Source organism: Schistocerca gregaria, chromosome 4 (genome assembly GCF_023897955.1).
Source record: "Schistocerca gregaria isolate iqSchGreg1 chromosome 4, iqSchGreg1.2, whole genome shotgun sequence".
NCBI classification, from domain to species: Eukaryota; Metazoa; Arthropoda; class Insecta; order Orthoptera; family Acrididae; genus Schistocerca; species Schistocerca gregaria.
This window is the reverse complement of record NC_064923.1, coordinates 587,525,189-587,552,707: the sequence shown is the minus strand read 5'-3', so window position 1 is coordinate 587,552,707 and position 27,519 is coordinate 587,525,189. Positions and strand designations below refer to the sequence as shown.

The 27,519-nt window shown below is 41.6% G+C and overlaps 2 protein-coding genes across 9 annotated transcripts in view; one reads left to right on the top strand and one right to left on the bottom strand.

The window, feature by feature from the left end:
* Nucleotides 1-4,562, bottom strand: part of LOC126267071 (galectin-9-like) — a 134,333-nt gene extending 129,771 nt beyond the window's left edge. For 4 of the 7 annotated variants that reach the window (XM_049971927.1, XM_049971929.1, XM_049971930.1 and 1 more), the window contains exon 1: nt 4,474-4,562. The gene's annotated coding sequence lies outside the window, so the exon portion shown is untranslated. The other 3 variants (XM_049971931.1, XM_049971928.1, XM_049971933.1) reach the window with 3 other exon arrangements.
* A 79-nt stretch (nt 4,563-4,641) lies between these two features.
* LOC126267069 (uncharacterized) overlaps nt 4,642-27,519 on the top strand; it is a 239,982-nt gene continuing 217,104 nt past the window's right edge. For both annotated transcript variants that reach the window (XM_049971922.1, XM_049971923.1), the window contains exons 1-4: nt 4,642-4,993; nt 5,084-5,380; nt 22,059-22,346; nt 23,125-23,358. In XM_049971922.1, coding sequence (XP_049827879.1) covers nt 4,820-4,993; nt 5,084-5,380; nt 22,059-22,346; nt 23,125-23,358 — 993 coding nt within the window. In that variant the 5' untranslated portion in view covers nt 4,642-4,819. The remainder of the gene's footprint in view (nt 4,994-5,083; nt 5,381-22,058; nt 22,347-23,124; nt 23,359-27,519) is intronic.

Below are 27,519 nucleotides of genomic sequence, written 5' to 3'. Positions count from 1 at the left end.
CCTACAGAAAATCACATCCTGTGTCATATTGAGAGACTCAGGAGGAGTGATATTCACAGGGATGTTTCATAAGCAATCGCACATAAGGGGGAGGCCACCTGGCTGCCAGAAGATGTCTTTATAAGGAGGGAACCAGATCTCATGTTGCTTAATGACTCAATTTCACTGAACTTGTCCTCAATGTGCTTAAAAAGAGATATGGTGGTGGCAAAAGTCTCTCTGTCAGTCCTGGTGCATACCAGGAACCGTGGAAAGAGTTTTGCGCCAAGCCAGTGGGCCTGACCCTCCTCCCTGAGGGTAGGCAATGGGCAACAGGCCAGGAAGGCAGTAATAGGAACTGAGGTAGAACTGTTCCTAGGAAGACAAATGGCCGAGGAAGAGTGGCCAGAGAGCTTAATGCGTTTATGTGCCAAATGTCTGTGCTAGTACCACCATCTCCTATCAGGGACTTGCCTTGTGGGCGCCACCCAGCCACAACAACGGCTGCCTGGCATGACAGTCGTTGCCAGGAGTTCTGATGCCCGAAAAGATTGGCAACAATTCCTAGGCTTTCATGTTGCATTCACAGTGCAGGTACCAGCAGTGGGATCTCTATGGTGTCAGGGGACTCCGCCAGATTGATACATTACAGCCCCACCACAAGGACTGGCTACCGAGCTGGTGGCCTAGCAAGGAGGAGAAGGGACTAGGGCAGTGAGGGAGGAGAAGGCAGAACAGGAAAGAGGGAAGAGAAATGAATGCCAAAGATGCTGGGGAGTTCTTCCACAATCTGCCTCACACAACAGATTTCAAATTTAGAGATGGAGGTCAAACCCCTAAGAGGGAGCAAAAACAGAAAAGCTGAAAAAATCAAACAAATCAAAACCTCAAGACAAAACAATGTGGAGGAGGATAGCCGGGCTGACATAAATAACAACACTAAGAGAGGGAAAGGAAGGGGCAGACGGAAACGACTAAGGGGAGGAAGGGAGAAGGAACGGAAGGTAAAACAGCACAAAAAAGAAGAAAGGCTGCAATAGCTCTGGGATCCATGAGCACCTCACAGATACCCACAAAAGACCTGTGGGTCCCCTGGGGCTCTGCTGACATGAACTTGATTGAGCATGCATGGGACCCAGTTAAACTTTCAGTACATCGATATAGGAACACTCCTCATACACTGGATGTCCTCAAATGGACTGCCATTTCACTGTCACTTTGTGCACAGTATGCCAAGGAGGATTCAAGCATGTTACAGTGCACAAGGTGGAGCAATAGAGTATTGAATGTTACCAACCAACAATATGCACTTTCAAACACACTGTGTTTACATTGTTTACTGTTTTATTTCACAGCAAATATTTTTTTTTTAGTATCATAAGATTTATTGCTTCATTTCCTCAGTTAGTTATGTGGATCATTTTGCATGATAGATCGTAATGATGTAGAACGAGTCATTACACATTCACGTCATAAATTCATTTATACATAAAATCTTTAAAGTCTGTTACTACATTGTAATTCTATCGCAGGTGGCAAAGGATTTGGAATATTAGTTAAACAGAATGAACATTGTCTTGAAAACAAGCTCAGGATATATTCAATAACCCGGAAAACAGATACAAGTCACAGATAATTATCTACAATATTTAAAATGTATGTTCTTTTATTCTAGTTGTATACATTGCTGTACAAGACAGATGTAATGACTGTGAGCTAAGAAAGGGTTTGATATAGCTGCACTCCCAGTATGGAACTAAGTAAGATCATCAGGATTTTCTGTAGATTCTATTTTTTTCCAGCATTAGGGGTACTTACATATCTAAATGAAACATTAAAGTGGTATGCAGATAGTGCTGCATAGCAAGTGTCTGGTGCATGGATTAATTTTTAAACATGAAATCATGTCACAATCAGGCCCTGATGATTCACATTAATCCAACTGCCTGCCGTGCCTACCACCAAGAGTGGTGGTGTTTGGATATGGCATGGAAGATACTGTCAACAGCACACCACAATTTCAACTCTTATCGACTTTCAGATTCTTGGAGATACTAGCTATTATTCAATTAACTTCTCGGCTGGCCTTGTGAGGCAGAATGCACCCTGTTACAGTCCTATTAACAATGATACCTCTCTGGTACTACCGGGAAATGAACCTGGATCTTCCAAACGGCAGTCAGACATGCTCATCCCTTAGCTACGGAGGTGGATGTAAAGCATGTTCTGGTTAGACAGGAGACTACTGGACAAATTAGGAAATGCAAACATTTTGACACCACTGGTGACTTTGTAATCTAAGCAAAATTTTCTACGATTCCCTGAAAGATCGTGCAAAAGAGTAGTTCCAGACATCAGCACAGCTTTTCTTACACTTTCCTTACTTTCTATTAATTTTTGTCTGCAATTTTCTGTCTGCTCTTTCAAACTACGACTAACATAAAGATATTTTCACCATGCAGCAGAATGTGATATGAAACTTCCTGGCAGATTAAAACTGTGTGCCAGATCAAGTTTCGAAATTGGGATCTTTGCCTGTCATGGGTAAGTGCTATACCAACTGAGCTACCAAAGCACAACTCACGACACATCCTTCTGCCGAAAGAAATCTTTAGATCCAATGATACTGATGGCTACTGTATACAATCACCCAATTGGTATGACCTACCCCAATGAACTGATAACATCAGCATGTTAGACAAGAGCAGCGGACATTGTGATTGCAATTTGGTTGACTGTTTACCCTGAACTTGTTGAGTTGCCTGCAACTAACAGACTAGTTTGCAAAAGAAACAAAGAAATCATGGTTAGAAATTGCAGACTTGAACCAACTCCTAAATCCGCTTTCCAATTTGGCAGGTTTAATGTTTCCCATTTGCTCATTCTTTGATATTTTCCTAAAACCTGCAGTTCTTGTGATTACATGCTTATTTACTTTCTTTCACTCATTTCTTGAGTACAGCAGGTCACATCACAAAGTAGAATCTTCAGATATGTGGAATGAGTTGGGTATTCATTAACATGAGACAACGATATCATAGAAACTTAATCTGTCAATTTAATAACAATAAACTGTCGCTATACTATCTAGTTTTATTATGATTTATGCCACGCAAATCTAATCAAGTAAATTAGTAAGAAAGCTGCTACTGTGAAAAAGCTTCTGCCTGATATTTTTATATCTATAGGTATTGAATCCTATTCATAGCACACTATCACTTGTCATGCAGCTATAGTTGCCACACAGCTACCACAATTTTTCAATGCCCATCTCTACATATTTAGATAGTTAGTAGGAAGAGTGGCTAATGGGGTATGTTTTTAAATTTTCTTAGTTGTTAGTGATTTTCAATTTCTTACTTTATGTTATACGAGAGCTTTTGCAAGTCTTATCACCATAGTCCATAAGCTCCATTATAAAACCTCAATAAAGAGGTAAAGTTCACATGAATATCATTTTTGTTTTTTGTAATGTGGCTGTTTCTATCACAATGGAGTTGAAACTGATTTATAAGCAAACTAAAAAGTACATATAATGGGAAGTAAGTGTAAGACGTATAATTATCTGCACTTCTTATAGTGAGAGTGACATAGACTTCAAGGAAATGAATAATGTGGCATTTTATACCTTGTAGCTTATGTCTGAAGCTGACTAGTACAGCCCAAAGAGAACCTCACCAACCTTCACCTGCACTACACAAAAACTGAACTAAATAGTTTGTCACTCCACATCAGACTTGTTTATAAGAAAATATAGTTATATAACAGTGTTACAACTATATTCAACAGTGCTACACATACCGCACTGCAATACATGAATTGTGAACTAGGTAAATTCTAACTGGAATCTAATTTTAGCATTACTCAGAGTAGTCATGCAGTTTCTAATTTCATGCTGTAATTATTGTTGTATATGAACGTATAAGAATGCTTAAAGATAGATAAATACAGTTTATACATAATACGTTACGTTAGAAATCCACGCAGTCCAACTTCTACTTTTTAATAAATGCGAAACAATGTTTCCAAAAAATATATAGGGCTTCCGTCTGTTCAAGCAGGGCACATCATAAAAACCAATGTACAATGTTTCCACACCCTGATGCTCCTCGAAATTCTCTTCAGATAACGTTTAGGCTAGATAAACTTGTTACCGGTGCTGATGACTCAGTGAATGATAACGTTTCCGATTTCAGAATGCATTCAAGATTATGAGGTTACTATAAAAAAATAATGTCAGTTGCTCAACAAAAGTTGTTACTTTAAATATGAGATGTCATTTAAAGAAACCAAAAATTTCATGGTTCACGAATTTTATGGTCACTATGGTGGTCAAAATTAACAAAGTGCTGTCTTTCTACTGATAATTTTCCCTTCGGTGATAATGATTTTTTTTACATTGTAATTTTTGCATTTTCTTCGTAATTCCCAATTATTTCGTTATACACAGCCATCTGAAGGAAACGTACTGTACTGAACAAAAGCGTTACCTACTTGTTAAAAACAATCAGTCGAGCAGCCGCGACACACGATTCTCAACATTGCTGTCACGAGTGTCATCCACAGCATAACACCCACTGCTTACAAGTTGCAGTGCGTCACACGTGATATGACGTCACTCGGCACCAAATAAACATATATGTAAAACACCAATAGTGCAGCACTGCCTTGAGCGCACCAGACAGCTGTTTTTGAATACAGTATCACACAGACTTTAAACTCTCTCTTGTTACTAATAAGTCAGTCTTCCCCGAACTCACTGGTTATTAATAGCTAGTGTATATTGCGGTTTCTGCGCAGTTTGATCGTGATTTGTGAACACTAATGTGGGAAACAAGAAATGGCCCTGATTTTTAGCCTGTTAATAATATTGCATTACTTCTCTTTGTCTTCGCAAGATTTGGCAGTTGCAGAATCTACTTTGCAAAATATAGAAAATGTGTTGAATAATAACAACGAATCGCAATGGATGTACAGTATGCCTATAGTTACGAATGTTTATATTTCTTTTCAGGTACGTAACTAATTTTTGTATTAGACTCAATTCTTTGTCGTACTGTTGGTGATCAGATTTGTGAATCCTGCATTGTTTTGTAAATTTCAGAATGATACTGCAAATTTTTCCGTCGAGCATCTTGAGTTGCGTGTTAAAGAATGCAAGGAGGAAGAATTTTTCCATTGCTCCGATAGACATGTAATATGTGCTGTTGTTAACAAAGGCAATATTTCAGAAGTGATATCCTGCGCTCCAAAGGAGAAACACCACCACATTATAAATGACTTGGGCTACAAAGAAGAAACTGCAGCCGATCTTGAAACGACTGTAAGATCTGTCTTCGAAAGATCTATAAACAATATTTCTAAGAAAAGTATTGTCGACATCATTTCAGTGAAAACACAGGTGAGTTACTAAATATTCAGAACTGCAACGTGATTAACTATTCGAAGGTACTATGCAGTTAACTGCCAGCCCAATTTTATATAAATTAACTCGCTTCATACCCAGAAATCGGATTGAAGTCCTAATCCAGAAACACACAATGAATTTCTCAGACCAGCTGTTTGAATGCCACATGATAATGGACGAAGAACTAATAGTCACATCTTTTTCCTATGCGCCATCATGGTACATCTTGTACTACATCAATCAGTTGTAGTGATTATTAATAAGTATTTGTTGTAATAACTTATGTTAATGTATGTTAACTTCATTTTTGATATTGGTGACCAAGTTGATCATTTGTAACATCCAGATTTTTGTTTAGCTCACCATCCCTTTCTCCCCCCTGCTTGCCCTCATTAATGGTCTCAGTGAGGGAATAAGATCTGAAATCTCTGGTAATTTTGTTATTCTGTTGCTACGTATATTGGTGAAATGGTGTACAGTGAAGTTTAGGTAGGACCATGTATTGCAAACTATCATTAACAGTCCACATAAGAAAAAGGAATGCTATTTTACATTATAATAATCTAGTTTGGAGAGGAAAGGACACATCAAGGCAGACACGTGCCAATACATGTAGCTTAATGTGTAGTTAAAGGACAGATCACTCAATATTTTTAGGCTCTCCATTGGCCAAAAAACTGTCCCAAGTGTCTAAAATACTGCCCTGAATTTTCCTGGCACTACCTGCAAGGGTGTACCCAGAATCTGAACTGGGGGGGGGGGGGAGTCATACTAGTCTCAGGAAACAAGGACTTGAGACAACATACACCACTTCTTATTAAATAAAACATTAAACCAGTGAAAAACTGCTTTTAATAAACATTTTAAATACAAGAATGCTCTTGTACAATCCAAGAAAACATACAGCATTTCATATTAAATAAAACAGTAAACTAGTAAAAACTGTGAATATCTTCTAGGGGGGTGGGGTGGGGGAGCAGCTCCCCCCCCCCCCCCCTCACGCCCCTCCGCCCCTTGCTGGGTACGCCAATGAATACCTGTCTGCATATTGCAGGGAATATGAAAGCCTCTTAGGAGGATGATGGCTACCGTTCTTTCAGAGCCCTCCACATATAGCTTAAATGCCATCTACTAACATGCCTAGGATAGAATTAGTTGACAATATGTTTGCAACAGTCCCAACAATTACTGTTGGTTCTTTATTGACTCGTATACAGATCATGTAGAAGAGAATTTCGTATGAACACACTCGGATCTTCTTTGGCTCTTTGTTGCATCATAAGACCAATTCTAACATGTGCAGCTAATAATAATTAGAATTTTACTATCAGTAGTCAATTACAGCAGTAGATAATTAAAAACACATAGCAACTATATCCTGACACACAACTACTTTTTCTTTGAAGGGAAGGTATACAACCAAATCTGTGGCACAGCCTTGGATACTTGCAAGGCCCCCTCCTATGCCAACCTCTTTATGGGCCACCTATAGGAAACTTTCATAAAAAGAAAGAGAGAGAGAGAGAGTATTCTGCATCATTTTGATAAAGGAATGATTTGCACATGTGTGGAACTTTGGAACATCTGACTAACTAACTAACTCAGCTACAAAGGAGTGGAACCCTAGCTACTCATTATTAAGCTATATTGGAACAGTGAACCGTATCCTTTGCCAGGGCTTTTATTATCTCTCATCATCCCCTGAAATTAGGGATATCCCACCAAATATCTTTCTCATCTCTCCTAAAGTGGTGTTCTGTCACCCACCCACCAACCCACCCAACCAACAAGACAACTTCCTAGTCTATCTCTATTCCATTTACACACCCAACCCTCTTTCCACAGGGAGCAGATCATTGTGGAAGACTAAGGTGCAAAACCTGCCCAACCCACCCACCCAGCACTTCCCACTCCAGTCCTGTCATGAGCTATTATACCCCGTCAGAGGCCATACCACCTGTGTAAGTAGGTGTGTTATATACCAGCCGAGCATAGCATGCTCAATTTAAATGGCTGCTACATGACTTGGGCTCTCTGGATCCTTTCCTCAACCATCAGCTTCTGTGAATTACACAGATGGGAGTTATCTCTGCAACACATACTTCGCTCCTGTAATTGTCCTGGCTTCAATCTCCAGTGAATCATTGTTCCCACATCCCTCACCTCTTACCATATTCACATCCCATCATTGCCTTCAGTGTGTGCCATTCCCCACTGAGTCCAGGAGTCGTGCATCATGTACCTAGCCCATACAACTGCCATCCGTCCCTCCTGCATTCGCAGCCAGCAAACTGGCTGCTTTTAGCATATTCTTCTTTGTACAAATGGAAATCATAAGTTAATTACAGTAATGAATTCTGCTCAGAAAATGTAGCTTCACAGTGTGCAGAGGTCCTGATAATTAGTCTGATGGCCTTCTTTGCAATAACAAGCTGTCTTTAATGTAACTAGTATTGGTCCAAAGTCTAAAACCACATACCATAATGCTCAAAACATGCAACATTTTAGCATGGACTTCAGGCGTATAATTAATAAGATACTTCAAAACATAAAGTTCTCTTGTCATATTACCACTAATATATTTTACATTTGCCCTCATGTCAACTTATGGTCTAAATATATACCCAACAACTTGACACAAGGGAGTTCAGTTTTTAAATTGAATATCAACAAAGATGTTTAGGTTGATTTAGGAGAAAATCCATTCACTCTGAACCAGGCTGTCACTTGGGCTTTTGTATTATCAGCACAATTTTGTGGCTATTTAAATCATGTCGACATCGAAGATAAGTTGTGTGAACTGTATATAATACTGTGTTGGTTCTTACAGATGAGGGCAGGTTATTAACCATGACAATAAAAAGGTCCCAACACAGAACTCTGTGGGAAACCTACATTGATCTAACATCTGTACTCTATAAATCACGGTGAAGTGCATGACAGATGATACTTCCCATTGTACTACAAGGGGACGTTAAAATGTAAGTTACACATGTAATCCTCCATCAAGACCATTTAACAACAAGTGCTTCATTATCAGAAGACAGTACATGTTTTGGGCTCCCTGCAGACATATTTTATTGCAGTATGGTTGACAGGTGCATCACAGTGTGCAAATGAAATGGTGCAAAAACTGGAAACGTGCTCCTAAGTTGAAGTATATGTGACAGTACAATTCTTGTGGGTAAAATGTTTCAGTTATAAATATATTCACTATCACATTCTGACAGTATATGGACCAAGTGCAATGTTGTGCCCAGTTGTAGTGAATGGTGGCTGCACAGATGTGCATAATGCCAATTGGGAAGAAAGATAATTGATATTGACCACAGACAACACTGTCCAGACAGTTAAGAAAATGATTCACAGCAATTTCAGGTATTTTGAAGATCAGGATATTCACATGATGGTTCTTGAATGTCTCTGTGCTCAAGGAGTTGATATGTATCATCTAGGAACTGAATTACTGGTAGAACTTTCAAATTATTGTTTATAGAGATAGTATTTGTATCTGCGTCACTTCGAAGTGTAGTGCAGCATTCAATAAAAGTTACTTGTTCTGCCATAATAATATGTAACTTCCTTTTTAAATCCCCTTGTACATATCAGCATTTCTCCACAGGAAGATTGACTGCTGAAATACATTTGTGCTCGCAATAATTATATACTCTTCTCTTCTCAGCCTTTACAAAAGTAAAACGTAGAAGGCTGTAGTGTATTCCTGGATTTATCTCTTAATACTGGCTCTGAAACTTTCTAATTTGGATTTTGCAAAATTAATGGTCTTTATCTTAAAGTGTCTGCCATTTCAGGTTTTCACCATTTTCATGACACAGTTCCTGTGGCCATTCATGCTGCCTTCTTTTTTGTATTCCCCATTAAACCCATTTTGTACGGATATTAAACACTTGAACAATAGTCTAGGATGGGTCCCACAAGTGTTTTGTAAGCAATTCTCTTCGTAGACCGATTGCATTTTCCCAGTACCATACTGTACCGATGAAGTGACATTGATTTTTTTCTATGCTAGTTCTTCCTTTCCCTACACAGACAAGTTGCTTAGGCTTGAATCAAACAGTGGAAATGGCATGTTGGAAAAATCGAAAAGATAAGGGAAAAATAGATTGCTCCTCATCCTAAAGAAGACACGTTGAGTTATATACAGGTGCATTGAAAAGACACATACACATTAGCTTTTTGCCAAGGCCTTCATCTGAAAGAGAAACACATACATTTTCATTCACACAAGCAATCGCACCTCATGCACGCATGACCACCATCTCCGGCAGCCTGGGCCAGAATGCAAGTGTGCATGAGGTGAGCTTGCTTTTCTGTCTCTCTTTCTGTGTGTGTGTGTGTGTGTGTGTGTGTGTGTGTGTGTGTGTGTTTTCTTTTCTGACAAAGTCTTTGGCCAAAAGCTAATCTGTAAGCTTTTTGCTTTGCTTGTCAGCAACACATTGCGTCATTTTTACAGGAAGTAGCAATCTATTTTTTTTTTCTTATATCGTTGCTTGGAGTTGTCTAGATATGATTATAACAGTTTTAGGCTGCTGGCTCTGATACCATTAACTGGAATTTGTCTGCGACTGGTACTTGCATCTATAAGATGTATATGTTCACTGATGTATAGTCATGTCAGTCTTGTTAGCTTCAATTTGTTCTTCATACAGGCTAGTATTACATCTAGCCATCATGACTGCATTAGTTGTGTGGTTGCACCCTTTGTTGTGGGGATCTGGTATTTTTAGAACTCTGCATATTTCCGAATGAGGGTATGAGCACCTTATTGTGCTTCTTGAGTTATTCATTCTTTGTCAACTTATAGAACACCCTAATATTATGTGATCAATGGCCTCAGAGAGTTCTACACAAAGTTGACCTCAATTACCTGGAGTGATGATTTTTATTGTAACTTCTTCATAGTTCTTTGTCCTCCATCCCTGATCTTGCACAGTTACTGTTGTAGCTGACTCAGCTCTCATTCTTCCTCTTTTAAGCCACTGATGCATCTGATTTATTTAAATTCTCCATGTGGATTAGTTACTCATCATGCAGAGATTTCTTCATCCTGATTTGCATCAGCTTGGTATGGGTTTCCATTTTAATGTTATCATCCAGAAATGAGTCAGTATCAGTACCTTCTGCATTCTGTGAGAAGTATCTTGCAGTCTTCTTAGTCTGTGCAGTGATTCCTCTGTTTTAGTTTGCACTCTCGAATTGTATTATTTGCCACATTAGTCATTCACTTGCTGGATCACATGCTTAACAAATCTCCTATATTCAGGGAGAGGGGGGGGGGGGCAGTATGAAAAATATTATTATATGTGTGGTGCCTGTTTTTTCGGCCATTCTGTAAGAACAGACACCATTTTTTGATTCAACACACGTATATGTACATGATATAAAAGAAAGTCGGGTCACAGTCACAATCGGGCATTGAAATAAATCAAATGGGGACAAGTGAAAATTTCTGCTGGACCATGACACAAATTCAGATTTCCTGCATTACTCAAGCAGTCACTTTCACTGCTTCAGCTGTTCGAGCATGCTTTTCATCCAATCCAAATTTTCAAACGTTGTTGCACACACCACATCTAGCATTTACTGCCCATTATCCTCATTGCTCACATCTTCACCTAATTCCTGCAAGTGTTCAGACATAATTTGCATCCGCACTGAAGATTCATTATTCGGCATCAGTTACATACGTATTATTACATGTGTGATGTCTGTTTGCTCACGCCCTCCTCCTTCCACCTACTCACCAATTAGACCTTCAACTCGATCCCTGCTTCTCCATTTCTCTTACACGTTAAAGAAATACATAACAACATGATGAAATGACTTAACACACATATAATGAATCAAAGAGGAAGTGAACATTTAAGATCAAAAGAAAAACTGTTTGGTAATACTACACTAAACAAGTGAGACATACTTAGCCAGAAAGGTACAAGCAGTAGTGATGCTTGAAATGCATAGTTCCTCAAAGTAATGTGGGACTAGCTGCAATCAAGAGAGCCAAATGAAAGAATATCTTAAAAACTTGCAAGCAGATAGCATTTCCAGCTTTGAGTGAAAACGAGGCATAAAATACTGGAAGTAAAATAAACATCTTCATGCCAAACTGTTTTTCAATCTAGAAAACAATTCAGATTTTAAATATCTGTCATTACAGAACACTGGCGACATTTTATATCGATAAAACAAAATACAAGTGGTGACAAAACAGCCATTTTTTTATAGTTGCAAAGCTGGATTTGAAATACATTCAATCTTTGCCTGTGGTTTTTTTTTTTTTTTTTATTTTAAAAACAAAGATTCCAAGACTTACCAAGCGGGAAAGCGCCGGTAGGTAGGCACAATAAATAAAACACACAAACACACACACAGAATTTCAAGCTTTTGCAACCGGCGGCTGCTTCGTCAGGAAAGAGGGAAGGAAGAGGAAAGATGAAAGGATGTGGGTTTTAAGGGAGAGGGTAAGGAGTCATTCCAATCCCGGGAGCGGAAAGACTTACCTTAGGGGGAAGAAAGGACAGGTGTAAACTCGCACATACACAGACACTAGCAGACATTTGTAAAGGCAAAGAGTTCGGGCAGAGATGTCAGTCGAGGCGGAAGTACAGAGGCAAAGAAGTTGTTGAAAGATAGGTGAGGTATGAGCGGCGGCAACTTGAAATTAGCGGAGGTTGAGGCCTGCTGGATATCGAGAAGAGAGGATATACTGAAGGGCAAGTTCCCATCTCCAGAGTTAGGATAGGTTGGTGTTGGTGGGAAGCATCCAGATAACCCAGACAGTCTAACACTGTGCCAAGATGTGCTGGCCGTGCACCAAGGCATGTTTAGCCACAGGGTGATCCTCATTACCAACAAACACTGTCTGCCTGTGTCCATTCATGCGAATGGACAGTTTGTTGCTGGTCATTCCCACATAGAAAGCGTCACAGTGCAGGCAGGTCAATTGGTAAATCACGTGGGTGCTTTCACACGTGGCTCTGCCTTTGATCGTGTACACCTTCTGGGTTACAGGACTGGAGTAGGTGGTGGTGGGAGGGTGCATAGGACAGGTTTTACACCGGGGGCAGTTACAAGGGTAGGAGCCAGAGGGTAGGGAAGGTGGTTTGGGGATTTCATAGGGATGAACGAAGAGGTTACGAAGGTTAGGTGGATGGCGGAAAGACACTCTTGGTGGAGTGGGGAGGATTTCAAGAAGGAAGGATCTCATTTCGGGGCAGGATTTTCGGAAGTCGTATCCCTGAACCCTGCCTGGAACAGTTCCGTCCTCCATCACAGCGGGACCCACCTCCTCTTCCTCAAAATCACCCTCTCCAAACCTTCCAGGAATTTCTCACTTCCAGCCTTGCCTCTCAATCTTCCTTGAAAAACCTTAATCCTACCACAGCCGAAGCCCAGGCTATCCGTGATCTGAAAGCTGACCGATCCATCATCATTCTTCCGGCTGACAAGGGTTCCACGACCGTGGTACTTGATCGTCCGGAGTATGTGGCTTAGGGACTGAGTCAGCTTTCAGACAACTCTACATACAAAGTTTGCCAAGGTAATCCCATTCCTGATGTCCAGGTGGAGCTTCAAGGAATCCTCAGAACCTTAGGCCCCCTACAAAACCTTTCACCTGACTCCATCAAACTGATTGCACAGTGTTGTCTCAAAATATAACACCATACAAGGTAACAGATTGAAGGTAAGCAAGTAAACAAGCCTTGTAGACAGTGGAGATCATTCTTACAGTGAAGATAGCAGCATTCAGTTTCTGCACAATATCTTGAATGTGAAACTTCCAAGGAAGAACTCTACCTAGTGTGTCCTGAGAATATAAAATGGTAGACTTCACTGACTGATAAGCTTAAAAAACAATTTTGTCTCATCTTTCATGTTTAGTGGCAGATCAGTATGTTTTCTCATTCCTAATCTAGTGTTCGATTTGCACCTGTGTTATTCTGGCTGTCTGCTTCCTTGGAGCTCTAAAATATTCCAATTGTAGATGGTATCCCAGATGTCTTATTCTTGGTAGTTTTTCCAGCGATGTATCATGGGCAAAAACTTTCTCAACATGTAACATCACTTCCATCAGATACTTGTTCACAGAATTTTAGTAGTGCAACAAAATAAAGTTTTCTTTGTATGGTGAGGTTTAAAACCAAACTATGGAGTCAGCGTGCCGTATGTGACAATTTGCTCAGAACCCCGTCTGAATCAATGTCTTCATGTCATTTGGGTGGCTTCCCAGCTCTCCCAAAGTGATATTATTCCATCTAACCCCCCACCCCCACCCCACCCCTGCCCCCCTCCACCCCCTTTCCAGTCTACGAAATATCCTGTTTCATCCTTACCTTGCATCTACTCCCAAACCCCACCTACATCTCCCAACTCCTAGGCTCCCTGTGGGTAAGACCCAGATAATAACCTGTGGTATGTAGTCATCTGGCACTTTGATAATAGTCCCATCATAGGTGTATCCTACCAATTAGAGATATGGCCAACTTTGACAGCATCCATGTCGTAAACCTGCTCTGCTGTAACTTTTGCACAACCTTTTTTGTGATGTGATCAATAATCAGCTGTCCACCCACATGTATGGCTACCACCAAAATGGGGGTGGGAACAAAGTTTACCGTCCAGTGGCAAAACATGCCACCAAGTGCAGCATTCTCACCTTCACTGGCTGTTTCACAACCTGTATTGAGGGGAACTGTTTGTGCAATATGTCCTTCAATCTTGCAATCCACCTAGCCTCGATCTCGGCTAGCCCTTGAGTCGCACCAACTTCCATCCCTTTCCTTCTGCCACCCACTCAACCCCATTGGTGTATACTCACACTGTTTGCTACACAGTCTCCTTCTTCCTGTGTTCCTTCAGTCCCCCATTCCACCTTCACTCAACATTCTCCTCCATATTGTGTGCCACGTGTGACTTTCACCCATCTGTGCTGGTGTCACATTCATGTGCCATGTGTGAGTCTAGTGTGTCCGTCGTTTCTCTGTTGTATGGGTGTTTTCTGATGCCTTTTTTCATCTTTGGAGAGTAAACCAGTGAATTTCATTGATGCCCTTTTGAATTGGTCTTTGCTGTCACGTCCATCAACAAATTCTCTGTGCCAGTTCAGTTTTATTTGCAGTTTATTTCACTTACTAAACAATTTAACTTACCTATTTATGTAACTTGTTGGCCTTCCTAATAGCACTGTTTAACATTTGACTAAATTTCTCATATTGTGATCTTGTAACTTGACTTCCACTATCTTCTGCATAGTTTAACGTTGTAAAGGCCTTGCATGTGCTACTCTCATGATAGGTAAAGGTATGCACCACCCATTTAGGTTTGCTCTGACTTTGCTTCTCATAAGGAGGGTATAGGCAGGTAGGGAGCTAATGATCTTGAAGGATTTGAGAGAAAAATCTAAAACAGACACATGTGTGAGTAAAATGTCTGGTAAGTGTAATTCATAGTTAGTTTAAAAAATACTATTTTATATATTTTGCGTTATGGTGGTTTGAAATATTTCTCACACAACCAACATTTTTTTGCAGCAGTTGTGGATTTTCTGTTTACTGCCAGAATTCTGGAAAAACATTGATCAGGCCTGACAGGTACACACATTAGAAAATGCAACAGAATCCCTACCTTTTTATAACATCTGAAGAGTTCTATGTCAGGACAAAGGGAAAAATTGTGAACAAAAGGATAAGAAGTACAATTGCTGCTCGAAGAGGTACAACTTGCAGGAAAGAAATTGGAAGTAACAGTTAGTTGAGATTTACCGAGATAGACATTCTGCCCGTCTCAGCGTTACTTAGTACATCATAGCTTTGCTTAGCATTTGGTGCAGCTTATTTTTGTGGGCACAACTTTCTTTAGTTCAGCAGAACAGTGGTGTAAGGGCCATTTGTCCTTCAGTATTAGTGTTTGGTATAAAGGAAGTCCCCAGGTCCAGTGGCTGTTTGCATGAAAAGAGGCAATTGAGCAATCTGTCGTCACAGTCCTTCAAATGTAAATGGGAATCACAGAGGAGCAGGATGAGAACTGTCAGTATCTATTATGTAGTAGCATAATTGATTGGTACCACAGATTTGCTTTAAAACAGCTTTACAACACCATGCAGAAAGAAATTGAAGAGATAGATCTTGATGAAAGAGCTAAAATTTATAGTGATTGTCAGGCAATTTGTATGGGATTCATTGTTCTATACATCAGGAAGCACATTGTGTTAAATATTCAGGCATGGAACACGTGACTGAATTGGTAGTTACATAGCCAGTTTCAACAGTTTTTGATGGAATTCAATGAAGAGTATGGAGATGTTATGTATTACTGCAGAGTACAATGGTTAAGGCAAATTACATGCCTGGAATGAGTTTTTGATTTAATATCTGCTGTTACTGAATTTGTGAAGGAAAAAGGAAAGAAAGAATGAAAATTAGAAGATCCAGAATGGATTGCAGACTGCCACCAGTAAGATATTGCAAGATGAGAAGCGACTTATTTATGATTTTACGAAAGTGTATCAATTTAAAAAGAAAATAGCATTGCAGGAGGGGCACCTTCTGATGAGGAATACATTCCATTTCCCTAAGTTCATTGTCGTTAAAGAAAATGTGAGTTTTCAACACACTGTTGTTGTATTTGACGAATTGGTGCCTAAATGATTGAGGACAGTACCAATCTTCCATCTGCTTTGACCATTTTTTGAGACCATTGTCATTTCAGTTGAAAGCACTAAAGATGGAACTGTTCGATCAGCAATGTAATTCTCATTTAAAAGATAAATTCGTTTATGTTAAACCATTCAGGAGCACTACAATGTTTTCCTTGGGAAGAGTTTCCATGTCTTCATACTAATGTTGCAGAAATGATATCAATGTTTTCATCAACATATGTGCATGAAAGACTTTTTTCAGTCATGAAACTAAATGAGTCACAGTTACATGGCAACGTGAGTGACAGAAATCTGTGAAACTGCCTGCATCTCTCTGTACACTGACAGTTCCTATCAGATATAAATTTTATTATGTATTCAGCACACAAAAAATAAACAAACAATACTAAAAATTTGTTTTGTTTGTGATCAGTGTTGTTGAGGAATATGTAATATGAAACAAAATCGTACAACAGAAAATCCAGGATGGAATAATGAAAATTTTATGAAAGGGATAAAGTGCTACTCACGACATAGTGAAGGTGATGTGTCACAGGCAGGCACAACAAAAAGATTGCTAAACAAGTAAGCTTTTGGCCAAAAGGCCTCCTTCTGGAGTAAACAAAACACACACACACACACACACACACACACACACACACACACACAAGAGAAAAAGAGAGAGAGAGAGAGAGAGATCACTGTCTCTCTGGCTATAGCCAGACACAGTTGTCATGTGTGTGGAGTTGTGATTGCGTGAATGTATGTGTGTGCCTGTTGGGGAGGGGGGGGGGGGGGGGGGGCTATTTCAGAACAAGGCCTTTTGGCCAAAAGCTTACTTTTTTAACAGTCCTTATGTTGTGCCTCTTCACAACTCAACATCTCTGCTAAATGTTGAGTAACAATTTATCCTTTCCAATTGTGATTATTTTCATTGTTATATTTATCAATAATTTTATAAATTGTTAATTTTTTTTTGTTATAATTTATCCTTTTCAAAATATGAAATAAAGCTGTGTGTGATACTTTTGCGGTTTCTTTCCCCCCTTTCTGTTCAGATAGTGGGGGGAGGGGGAGTGGAAGTGTGCAGTCATGTGAGAGAGATTGGTACATATGCATGAGCACTGTACGTAAGCAGAGTTATAGGTCATCCCTGCCCTGAAGTAGTCCCTATCACTTGGCGCTGAAAGCTCTGGATTTGTGTTAAGAGTATAAAAATGACCCAAGTGATGGAAACCAATTATCAGATTCCTGCTGCTATGGAACATAAGTTTAAAACCAGGTTTTAGGGTGTTGATTCTGTAGATAGTTTCTCTGTGTACTGTTACCACTACTACTACTACTACTACTACTAATTATTATTATTATTGTTATTATTATTATTATTATTATTGTTGTTACTATTAAACAATGGAAAATCCAGGGTGGAAAGTAACAATATTATGAGAAGAGAAGTTGCTACTCACCATATTGCACAGGTGCTGAGTTGCAGACAGGTTCAACAAAAAGACTGTCACAATTAAAGCTTTCGGCCACTAAGGCCGTTGCCAACACTAGACACACATACAGTGCACATGAATGCCCCTCCCCCCACACTCACACACACACACACACACACACACACACACACACACACACACACACACACACAAAGCAACTCACGCAAACAACTGCAGTCTCATGCAACTGAAACCACACTTTGAGCAGCAGCACCAGTGCATGATGGGAGTGGCGACTGGGTGGGGGTAAGGAGGAGGCTGGGACGGGGACGGGGTGGTGAAAAATGAAGTGCTGCAGATCAGACGGTGGGCAGGGGAGAGGTGGGGAGGGGGGCAGATAGTGGAAAAGGAGAGAAATGAAAAGAATGAGTGTGTTGGTGGAATGATTGCTGTGTATGGCTGGACTGGAAAAAGGGTAGGGGCTAGATGGTGAGGACAGTGACTAATGAAGGTTGAGGCCAGGAGGGTTATGGGAATGCAGGATGTATTGCAGGGAAAATTCCCACCTGTTGGTGGAAGGATCTATATGGCTTAGGCTGTTAAGCAGTCTTTGAGATGAAGGATATCATGTTTGGCAGTGTTCAGTAACAGGGTGGTCCACTTGTTTCTTGGCCACACTTTGTCTGTGGCCATTCATACAGACAGACGGCTTGTTGGTTGTCATGCTTACATAGAATGCAGCACAGTGGTTGCTTCACCTGGTCCTACTCAACCCAACAAGGCAGCTTCTGAGATGTTGACCTCCACCTCAAAGGTGGCTACTACAGTATCTCCATCCATATCAAACCTACCTCCGCTTCGACAGTTGCCACCCGTTCCATACCAAGAGTCCCTTATGCACAGCCTAGCCACCTGTGGTTGTCGCATCTGCAGTGACGAGCAGTCCCCTTTCAAATATACCAAGGTATCACTGAAGCCTTCAATGACTGTAATTATTCTCCCAACCTTGTACAAAAACAAATCCCCTGTATATTATCTTTCCAGTCTTCCACCGCCTCCCAAAGTCCCACTGTCCGGCCACAGAAGAGCATTCCCCTTGTGACTCAGTACCACCCAGGACTGGAGCAACTGAATTGCATTCTTCATCAGGGTTTCGATTACCTCTCATTGTGCACTGAAATGAGAAAATTGTTGCCCACTATCCTTCCCACCCGTCTCACAGTGGTATTTCGCTGTCCGCCGAACCTGCACAATATACTCGTCCATCCTTACACAACCCCTGCTCCCAATCCCTTACCTCATGGCTCATACCCCTGTAATAAACATAGATGCAAGACCTGTCACATACATCCTCCCACCACCACCTACTCCAGTCAGGTCACGAACATCACCTATCCCTTCAAACGCAGGGCTACCTGTGAAACCAGGCACGTGGTCTACAAGCTAAGCTGCAACCACTGTGCTGCTTTCTGTGTAGGCATGACAACCAACAAGCTGTCTGTCCACCTGAATGACCACTGACAAACTCTGGCCAAGAAACAAGTGGACCACCCTGTTGCTGAACACACTGCCAAACATGATATCCTTCATTTCAATGACTGTTTCACAGCCTGTGCCATATGGATCCTCCCCACCAACACCAGCTTTTCTGAATTGCACAGGTGAGAACTTTCGCTACAATACATCCTGTATTCCTGTAACCCTCCTGGCCTCAACCTACGTTATTCACTGTCCTCACCCATCCAGTCCCTTCCCATTAGAGCCATACACAGCCATCATTCCACAACCACAACCAATCTTTTTATTTCTCTCCTTTTCTGTTACTGCCCCCACCCCACCCCACCCCACCCTTCCATCACCCCACCTCTCCCCTGCCATCAGTCTGACCTGCAGCACTTGACTCGTAGTGTGGTTTCAGTTGCCTGAGACTGCAGTCGTGTGTGTGTGTGTGTGTGTGTGTGTGTGTGTGTGTGTGTGTGTGTGTGTGTGTGCGTGTGCGTGCGCGCTGTTGGCAAAGAACTTAATGGCCAAAAGCTTTAATTGTGAGAGTCTTTTTGTTGCGCTTATCTGTGACTCAGCATCTCCACTATATTATTAGTATTGTTGTTGACATGTGGAACAATCGGGTCTACTGCCGGATGTTTGTGTCGCTCTGGCACAATATTTCGGCCACGTAACTCGTTGCCTTCTTCAGGTGCTACCTGAGACCGCCGTGTTGGAGGATCTTGTCCAGTATTTATGCCCAGAGGGCGCTGGGAGCTCTCTTGGCCGTCCGCATTCGCCTGGCGCTGCTTGTAATGTTTGTCTCTTCCCCGGTGTTCCCTCGGACGTTCGCACCTGACTTGGGCATCATCTGTGGCAGCTCTCTGAGGCCTGTCCTGTGTCGGGCATTCTGTTCATGGTCCAGGTGCTGCTCCTGAGTTTTTACCCCTCCCTGGTGCTCCCACCGACGTCCGCGCCCGGCTCGTCCACCATCTGTGATTGTGGCAGTTGTCTGGGGCCGGACCCGCATGTGGCGTTCCGTTCGTGGTCCGCACTCGCTTGGTGCTGCTCCTGAGGTGTAGGCACTTCCCTGGTGCTCCAACGAACATCCGCACCAGGCCTAGTCCACCATCTGCAGTTGTGGCAGCTGTCTGAGGTGTGTCTCGCGTCGGGGGCTCTGTTCGCGGTCCGCGCACGCCTGGCGATGCTTGTAAGGTGTTGTTTCTTGCCCGGTGCTCCCTCGGACGTCCGCGCTCGACTTGGTCTCCATCTGTGGCAGCTCTCTGAGGCCTGTACTTTGTTGGGCGCTCCATTCGCGGTCCGCGCCCGCCTGACGCTGATCCTGCGGTGTTGGCACTTCCCTGGTGCTCCGACGGTCATTCGTGCTCGGCTCGTCCATCATCTGCGGTCTTGGCGGCTGTCAAAGGCCCGTCCTGCGTCGGGAGTTGCGTTCACGGTCCACACTCGCCTGGCGCTACTCCTGTAGTGTTACTACTTCTTGAAGAGTTTGTTGGATCGAGCCCTGATAAGCTCCAGAGCTGGACTCCACGCCGAGCTGAGCTGGTAACCACTGTCTCGGTTTATTAGGTTGTCTGTGACCTTGATCTCGATGGCCTCCTTTATGACACTGTCCCAAAATCTTGGCGTCTGTGTCACAATTTTGATGTTGTTATAGTCCATTGAGTGACTGAGCTCCAGGCAGTGCTCCGCTATGGCTATGAAGAGTATCTTCTGTCCACCCTCCAAAATTGGGACCATGCTAGGGAGTGTGAAGGACGACCTGGGGCTACGTAAACCAGGCATTTACAACATCCCCTGCCAGTGTGGAAAGTCCTACATTGGCCAGACTACCAGGACAGTGGACGTCAGGTGCAAAGAACACCAGAGGCACACCAGACAGGCAATAATCTGCCATAGCGGAGCACTGCCTGGAGCTCGGCCACTCAATGGACTATAACAACATCAAAATTGTGACACAGACGCCAAGATTTTGGGACAGTGTCATAAAGGAGGCCATCGAGGTCAAGGTCACAGACAACCTAATAAACCGAGACAGCGGTTACCAGCTCAGCTCGGCGTGGAGTCCAGCTCTGGAGCTTATCAGGGCTCAACGAAATGAACCAACAAACTCCTCAAGAAGTAGTAACACTGCAGGAGTAGTGCCAGGCAGGAGCGGACCGCGAACGCAACTCCCGACACAGGACGGGCCATTGACAGCCGCCACGACCGCAGATGATGGACGAGCTGAGCACGGACGACTGTCGGAGCACCAGGGAAGTGCCTACACCTCGGGAGCAGCGCCAAGCGGGTGCAGACCACGAACGGAACGCCACATGCGGGTCCGGCCCCAGACAACTGCCACGACCACAGATGGTGGACGAGCCGGGCGTGGACGTCTGTGGGAGCACCAGGGAGGGGTAAAAACCTCAGGAGCAGCACCTGGACCACGAACAGAACGCCCGACACAGGACAGGCCTCAGAGAGCTGACACAAATGGCGTCCAAGTCGGGCGCAGATGTCCGAGGGAACACCAGGGAAGAGACAACACATTACAGGCAGCGCCAGGCGGGCCTGGACGGCAATGAGAGCACCCAGCGCCGTCTAGGCATAAATACTAGACAAGATCATCCAACACGACAGTCTCAGGTAGCACCTGAAGAAGGCAACGAGTTATGTGGTCGAAATATTGTGCCAGAGCGACACAAACATCCGGCAGTAGACCCGATTGTTCCACAAGTCAAGATCTCGCCGGGAAAGCCTGAAGAGTTACATTATTGTTGTTATTAAATTTGTTATTCTCATTCTTTTTGTTGTGCCTATCTGCAACTCAGTGTCTGCGCTGTGTGGTGAGTAGCAGCTTTCCTTTTCATAATATTGTTACATTCCATCCTGGGTTTTCAGTTACTTGATTTAATTAAAATATATGTGAGTAGCACTGGAGTTGTTCCTACTTTTGGAGTGGGTACAGTGGAACTCCTCTTTTGTTTCTTCATTTTGGAATAAATTCATATTTTAAATTAAATCTCTCTTCTGGCATTAAAAAAATATATTTACTAAATTCCTTTTCCTTTATATTGTTGTGTTAATCTTTTAGGAAACACATGATGGCACAGAAGTGTACGCGACAGTGAAAGTTATAAACGCAGATGAAGGCGATGTGTTACAGTTTGAAGTGTGTGAGGTTGAAATCATCAGTACACAACAGTCAGAAGCTGTGGCCAGGGACAGCAGCTGCTTCCCTCTTTCTGAAACACAGACTCAGTACTCTGGCTCAGAAGATGAGATGCCAAAAATTGCACAAGAAGCTGTTCTACATTTAAATGGGTTATCGCAATCAAAGTTTTCTTACAATCTTCACGACATCATAAGAGCGGAGAAAATGGTATTATTTACTTGCACAGCTTTGACCATATTTTATTAGCTGCAAAATAATGTGTGCAGGGAACTGAAATAATTAACACTGTTTACACACAAACATGTTTTATAAGCTGCTTCCATAACTGTATGTTTAAACTGAAAATAAACAGACACAACCTTCACAATCACTACAGTTAGGTGACAGTTGTGTTTTTTTACGTCAGCACCATTGATTCAAGAAAGTAATGAGCTATAATTTCTAGAAGTGCTTTGATTGAGTTTGATAATAATTAAAATGTGTGTCAACACATGTAGTGTTGTGCATCATTTTCCTTGGTAGCAAATACACAACTCCAGGCATGTAAAACCAATTCTAAATGTGTTACATTTTCCCCATCCATGAATCAAGGGGCATCAAAGTAAGAATTTTAATATATTTCTAGACATTTTAAGATTGTTGCTTTCCTGGGAACAAAGCTTTTGAACTAAAAATCAAAACTGTCACCTGACAATGAAGTTAAGCCTCCAAAGTGTACCATAATAGTAGAATTAAAGTATAGTGATTGGATATCTAGTGTCTGTTTATTTTTCGTTTGCTTATAATTAAATCAGTGTTTCCTGTTGTATTATGAAACAGAGTCTTGTGCAAGAATTGTGCTTGCAAGGACGACAAAAGCTTTCAAGTAATTTCTATTTATATTGTAAGGTCAGTGACACAAACACATATAAAATGATTTTTGAAAATTTGTAAATTATTTTATCTTGTTGTGTAATATTTTGGTTCTAGCCTTATTAATTTTCAGGTGACACCTGGATCACAGGGATCTTTGATAAATCTTCAGCTTAAGGTAGTGCCTTCACTGTGTCTCAAATTGCTCTCATTTCCTCTTAATAAAACATGTCCAGAAAATGAAGACTTAACAAATATGGTTTGCAATTTGACACGTTGGAATCGACCTTGGAAAGGAGATGTGATCTACTCATCTCCTGAATGCCGTGTGGATGTAGAGGAGACTGCAGCACTACAGTCATTTGATGTACGTATTAAACAGATTTTCATCCTTTACACAAGCTAGTGACTATTGTTACATCAGTCCTCTAAAAGTTGACACCATAAGTTATTGATAATGAATAAGAATTGAAACAAAGATTCACACTGGAGAGAATATGAAAGGTTCTTTGTGAATGGAGAAATAATTCCAATATTTATTTTATTAAGACCTCAGTCTTTATTTTCCTTAATGCTGCACATAAAAACAGTAATCATACCTCTGGTTCTGTTGACGATAAGAACATAGGGTCATGTGTTTTGTATAGCACTTGGGTTTATACAGTTATGAGAGAGAGAGAGAGAGAGAGAGAGAGAGAGAGAGAGAGAGAGAGAGAGGTGTTCAAAGTTACACTACTTGTAGATGTAAAATATGCATGTACAATATGGTGTGAGGCAGAAACATAGTTCATATAGTGACATAACACAGAGAAATATGCTGTAAACTGTCTCCGTTGTCATCTGGAAACCCAATGGTGGTGTACTGAAGCACATGCAAAATTTTTGTTTACATAAAATCTGGTCTGAGGTGTAAAATCAGTTCTGTTATTTCAGTTCACCTAAAGAAACTACCTAAATTTTGCTGACAATACATTTCTTTTCATATGAGTTACACCTCCTACTGCAGCATGGAAAAGAAGGGAAACAATGGAAAAATGCTCCTATTGGAGTACAAAAAATGTGTATATGTTCCTGTTTATCCAAGTGGCATGAGAACATATATGCGCTTTTTTATGCTGAGAGAGAAGGAAACTCTGGCAATGGCAAGGAGACGGAAAAGTAATTATACTGGGAGATAGTAGACAGTGATTGTGTTATAGAAAGAGCGAGGGAGACAGCAGTAGTGGAACATAGTTGACAGTGACAAAACAGAGCTAGGAAAAGAGTGGAGACAGTGCAAGGGGGGGAAGGAACAAAGAGGAAGAGAAAATTTGTGAGAGCCAGCGATAGTGAGAGACGTTCTATGACAATAACAACAAGATAGATTGAGATCGTGACAGTGAGAAGAGAGAGCAGCAGTGGGAAGAAATGGAAAAGATAGTGACAGTAAGAGACAGCAAGAGGGAGACAGTCACAATGAGGGGAGACTGGTAATAGAACAGAATGAAAGGGTCCATGGCTGTGACACAGGAGACAATGACAGAGAGACTCATAGAGATAATGACAATGAGTTGGGATGATTGAGTGAGAGAGAAAAGGCTACTGGGAGTAGATAGATATGAGCTACTTACAGTGGTGGACTTGTAGATGTGAGTGAGTTTCAGTTCGAGGAGCTTGTAGGAATCTGAGGTGAATTTGCATGTTAAGAAAAGGGTGAATATGTTCGCATCCCAAAATTTTTACGGAGGTTTTTAAAGATGCTGAGGAATGCACAATGAGGCAGCTGGTACCCCACTTTTCAATCAGAGTCTTTGAAATAAACAAGAACATATTAACATTTTCTTGTGCTCTGATAGGAGCATTTTTCCACTCATGAGTAATTTTTTTTGTCTCCATGTAACTATTGCACCCACCATACTCTTCATCTATGCAGATGTATCAGGCCACTTTGACAAGGCCATGGCTTACTAAAATCGTGCCCTGAAATGAGATCCAGTGTGTCTGAGATTTTGCTCACCAATCCTAGAATAGCTTTTTGTCACCCTCCCAAGCTCCGCAATATCCGTGTCAGACCCTATGCTCCTTCTGCACCCATCTCCCCATTCTATGGCTCCTACCCCTGTGACCATCCCCCCACTGCAAGACTTGCCCTATGCACCCTCCTACCACCACCAGTAACTGCCAAAACATATACTGTCAAAGGGAGAGCCATCAGTGAAACGGCACACATCCTGTACCAACTGTTTTGTAAATTCTGTTTGGCCTTTCACATCTCCACGACTATAACCCAGTTATCAGTCAGGATGAATGGGCATAGGCAGAGTGTGTATACAGGCAACACACAATATCCTGTTGCAGAGCAATTTGTCAAACATGACAGTCATGATCTCAGTGCCTATTTCATCACATGTGCCATCTGGATTCTTCCCGCATACACCAGTTTCTCAGAACTCCACGGGTGGGAACTAGCACTACAACTTGTCCTTAGTTCTCGCCACCCAGTTGGCCTTAATTTACATTAATTCCTTCGGTCTCAACATTTCTTCACAGTACTGAATCCTTTCTTCACTCCATTTTAGTTTTCTACACCTTTTATTTTCTGACTTGTCTACTTTTAGTCCTCCCCCCCCCCCCCCCTTTACGTGTTACGTACAATGCACTTAGCTTTTCATTCTTTATTAACACATGCACAAAGTCTTAGTAGTAATCTCGGTCTTCTATATTAGCTTGTCTTCCACCTTTATGCTCTCAAGTTTTTAAATCTCGTATGGTGCAGTCCCCAACAATGAGTCTTTCCTTCTCATCCTGTCCCGTAAGTCTCACCTGACCCAGGGTTCTGAGTGACTATTCTGATCTGTACCCCATTCCCTAAACTGATCCAGTCCTTTTCTTTCATCCATCTTCCTACCCCTTCAACTCTTCTACCAGAAGAAGGAACCACTGTCTCCAAAAGCTTGTGAAAGTTAAATCCTTTTGTGTGTGTGTGTGTGTGTGTGTGTGTGTGTGTGTGTGTGTGTGTTCCCCTGCCACCGCTTGGTGAGTAGATTTTTTGTCTATCCATTTACATTCTACTAACAGATAGAGGGGCTGGCCAGTACTTACCTCAGCTCAGTACAGCCGATAGATAACACAAAACAGAACAGAAAATTTACATTCCTAGCTTTCGGAACCTTGTTCCTTCATCAGGGAGGAGAGAGGGGAAAAAAAGAGGAAGAAGGGAAAGTGGATTTAGTTACTCACAACCCAGATTATGAAGCAACAGGGAAAGGTTAGTATTTGTTTTACATCTTTATATGAGATTTTCCATTATCATTTACATTCTACCTCTATTTGGTATTGCAGTCCGATTCTGTTCCTAATATTTTCCTCTATATGCTGCATCTTCAAGTGTCAAGTGAACTGTACCCAGAAGCTGTAGCAGAGGTCCTACTAAAGTGTCCCTTCAATTTTACTAAGGGTGTTCTGCACCTATTACTTTTAGTACTACTTCATTTAGTCTTTTATCACCGAACCTAACCTTTAATATACTTTGATGGCACCAGATTTCAAATGCTTCCGGTTTCCTCTCTTCCAGATTTCTAATGGCCTGTGTTTCAACTGCATACAATGCTGTACTCCAGACATGATTTAAGGAACTACCTCTCATTACCAGACTAATTTGCAATACTAGTAGATCACTAACAAAGAGATAGAGGGGCTGGCCAGTACTTACCTCAGCTCAGTACAGCCGATAGAAACACAAAAAACAACCGAAAATTTAAGTTCCTAGCTTTCGGAATAAATGTTCCTTCATCAGGGAGGAGAGAGGGGAAAGAAAGGGAAGAAGGGAAAGTGGATTTAGTTACTCACAACCCAGGTGATGAAGCAACAGGGAAAGGAAAACAGGGAAGGTAGCAAGGATGGAGGCATGGTTGTTTTCCTTTCCCTGTTGCTTCATAACCTGGGTTGTGAGTAACTAAATCCAATTTTCCCTTCTTCCCTTTCTTTCCCCTCTCTCCTCCCTGATGAAGGAACATTTATTCCGAAAGCTAGGAACTTCAATTTTCGGTTGTTTTTTGTTTTTCTGTCGGCTGTACTGAGCTGAGGTAAGTACTGGCCAGCCCCTCTATCTCTTTGTTAGTAATTGTTTCACATCTTTATATGAGATTTTCCATTAATTAGTTATACTAGTAGATCACTAATATTGAAGAAAGCTTTATTCCATGTGTTTTCATACAACTGTTATCTTCCTTGCTTTGGGCCACAATACGTAGTCTTCCACCATAAATAGCACAAATGTATCTTCTTCTTCTACTACTACTGCTGCTGCTGCTGCTGCTGCTGCTGCTGCTGCTGCTACTACTACTACTACTACTACTACTACTACTACTACGGCTACAGCTACAGCTAGTAAGACTATTACTTCTGCTGCTGCCGCCGCCGCCGCTGCTGCTGCGTCGTCATTACAAGTTTTGACATTAACATTTTGTTATTACCCTTTCTATTACTCTTCATCACTTACATCTCTGCTTTGTTTATCCTTAAGCCATATTCTATGATAAATATGCTG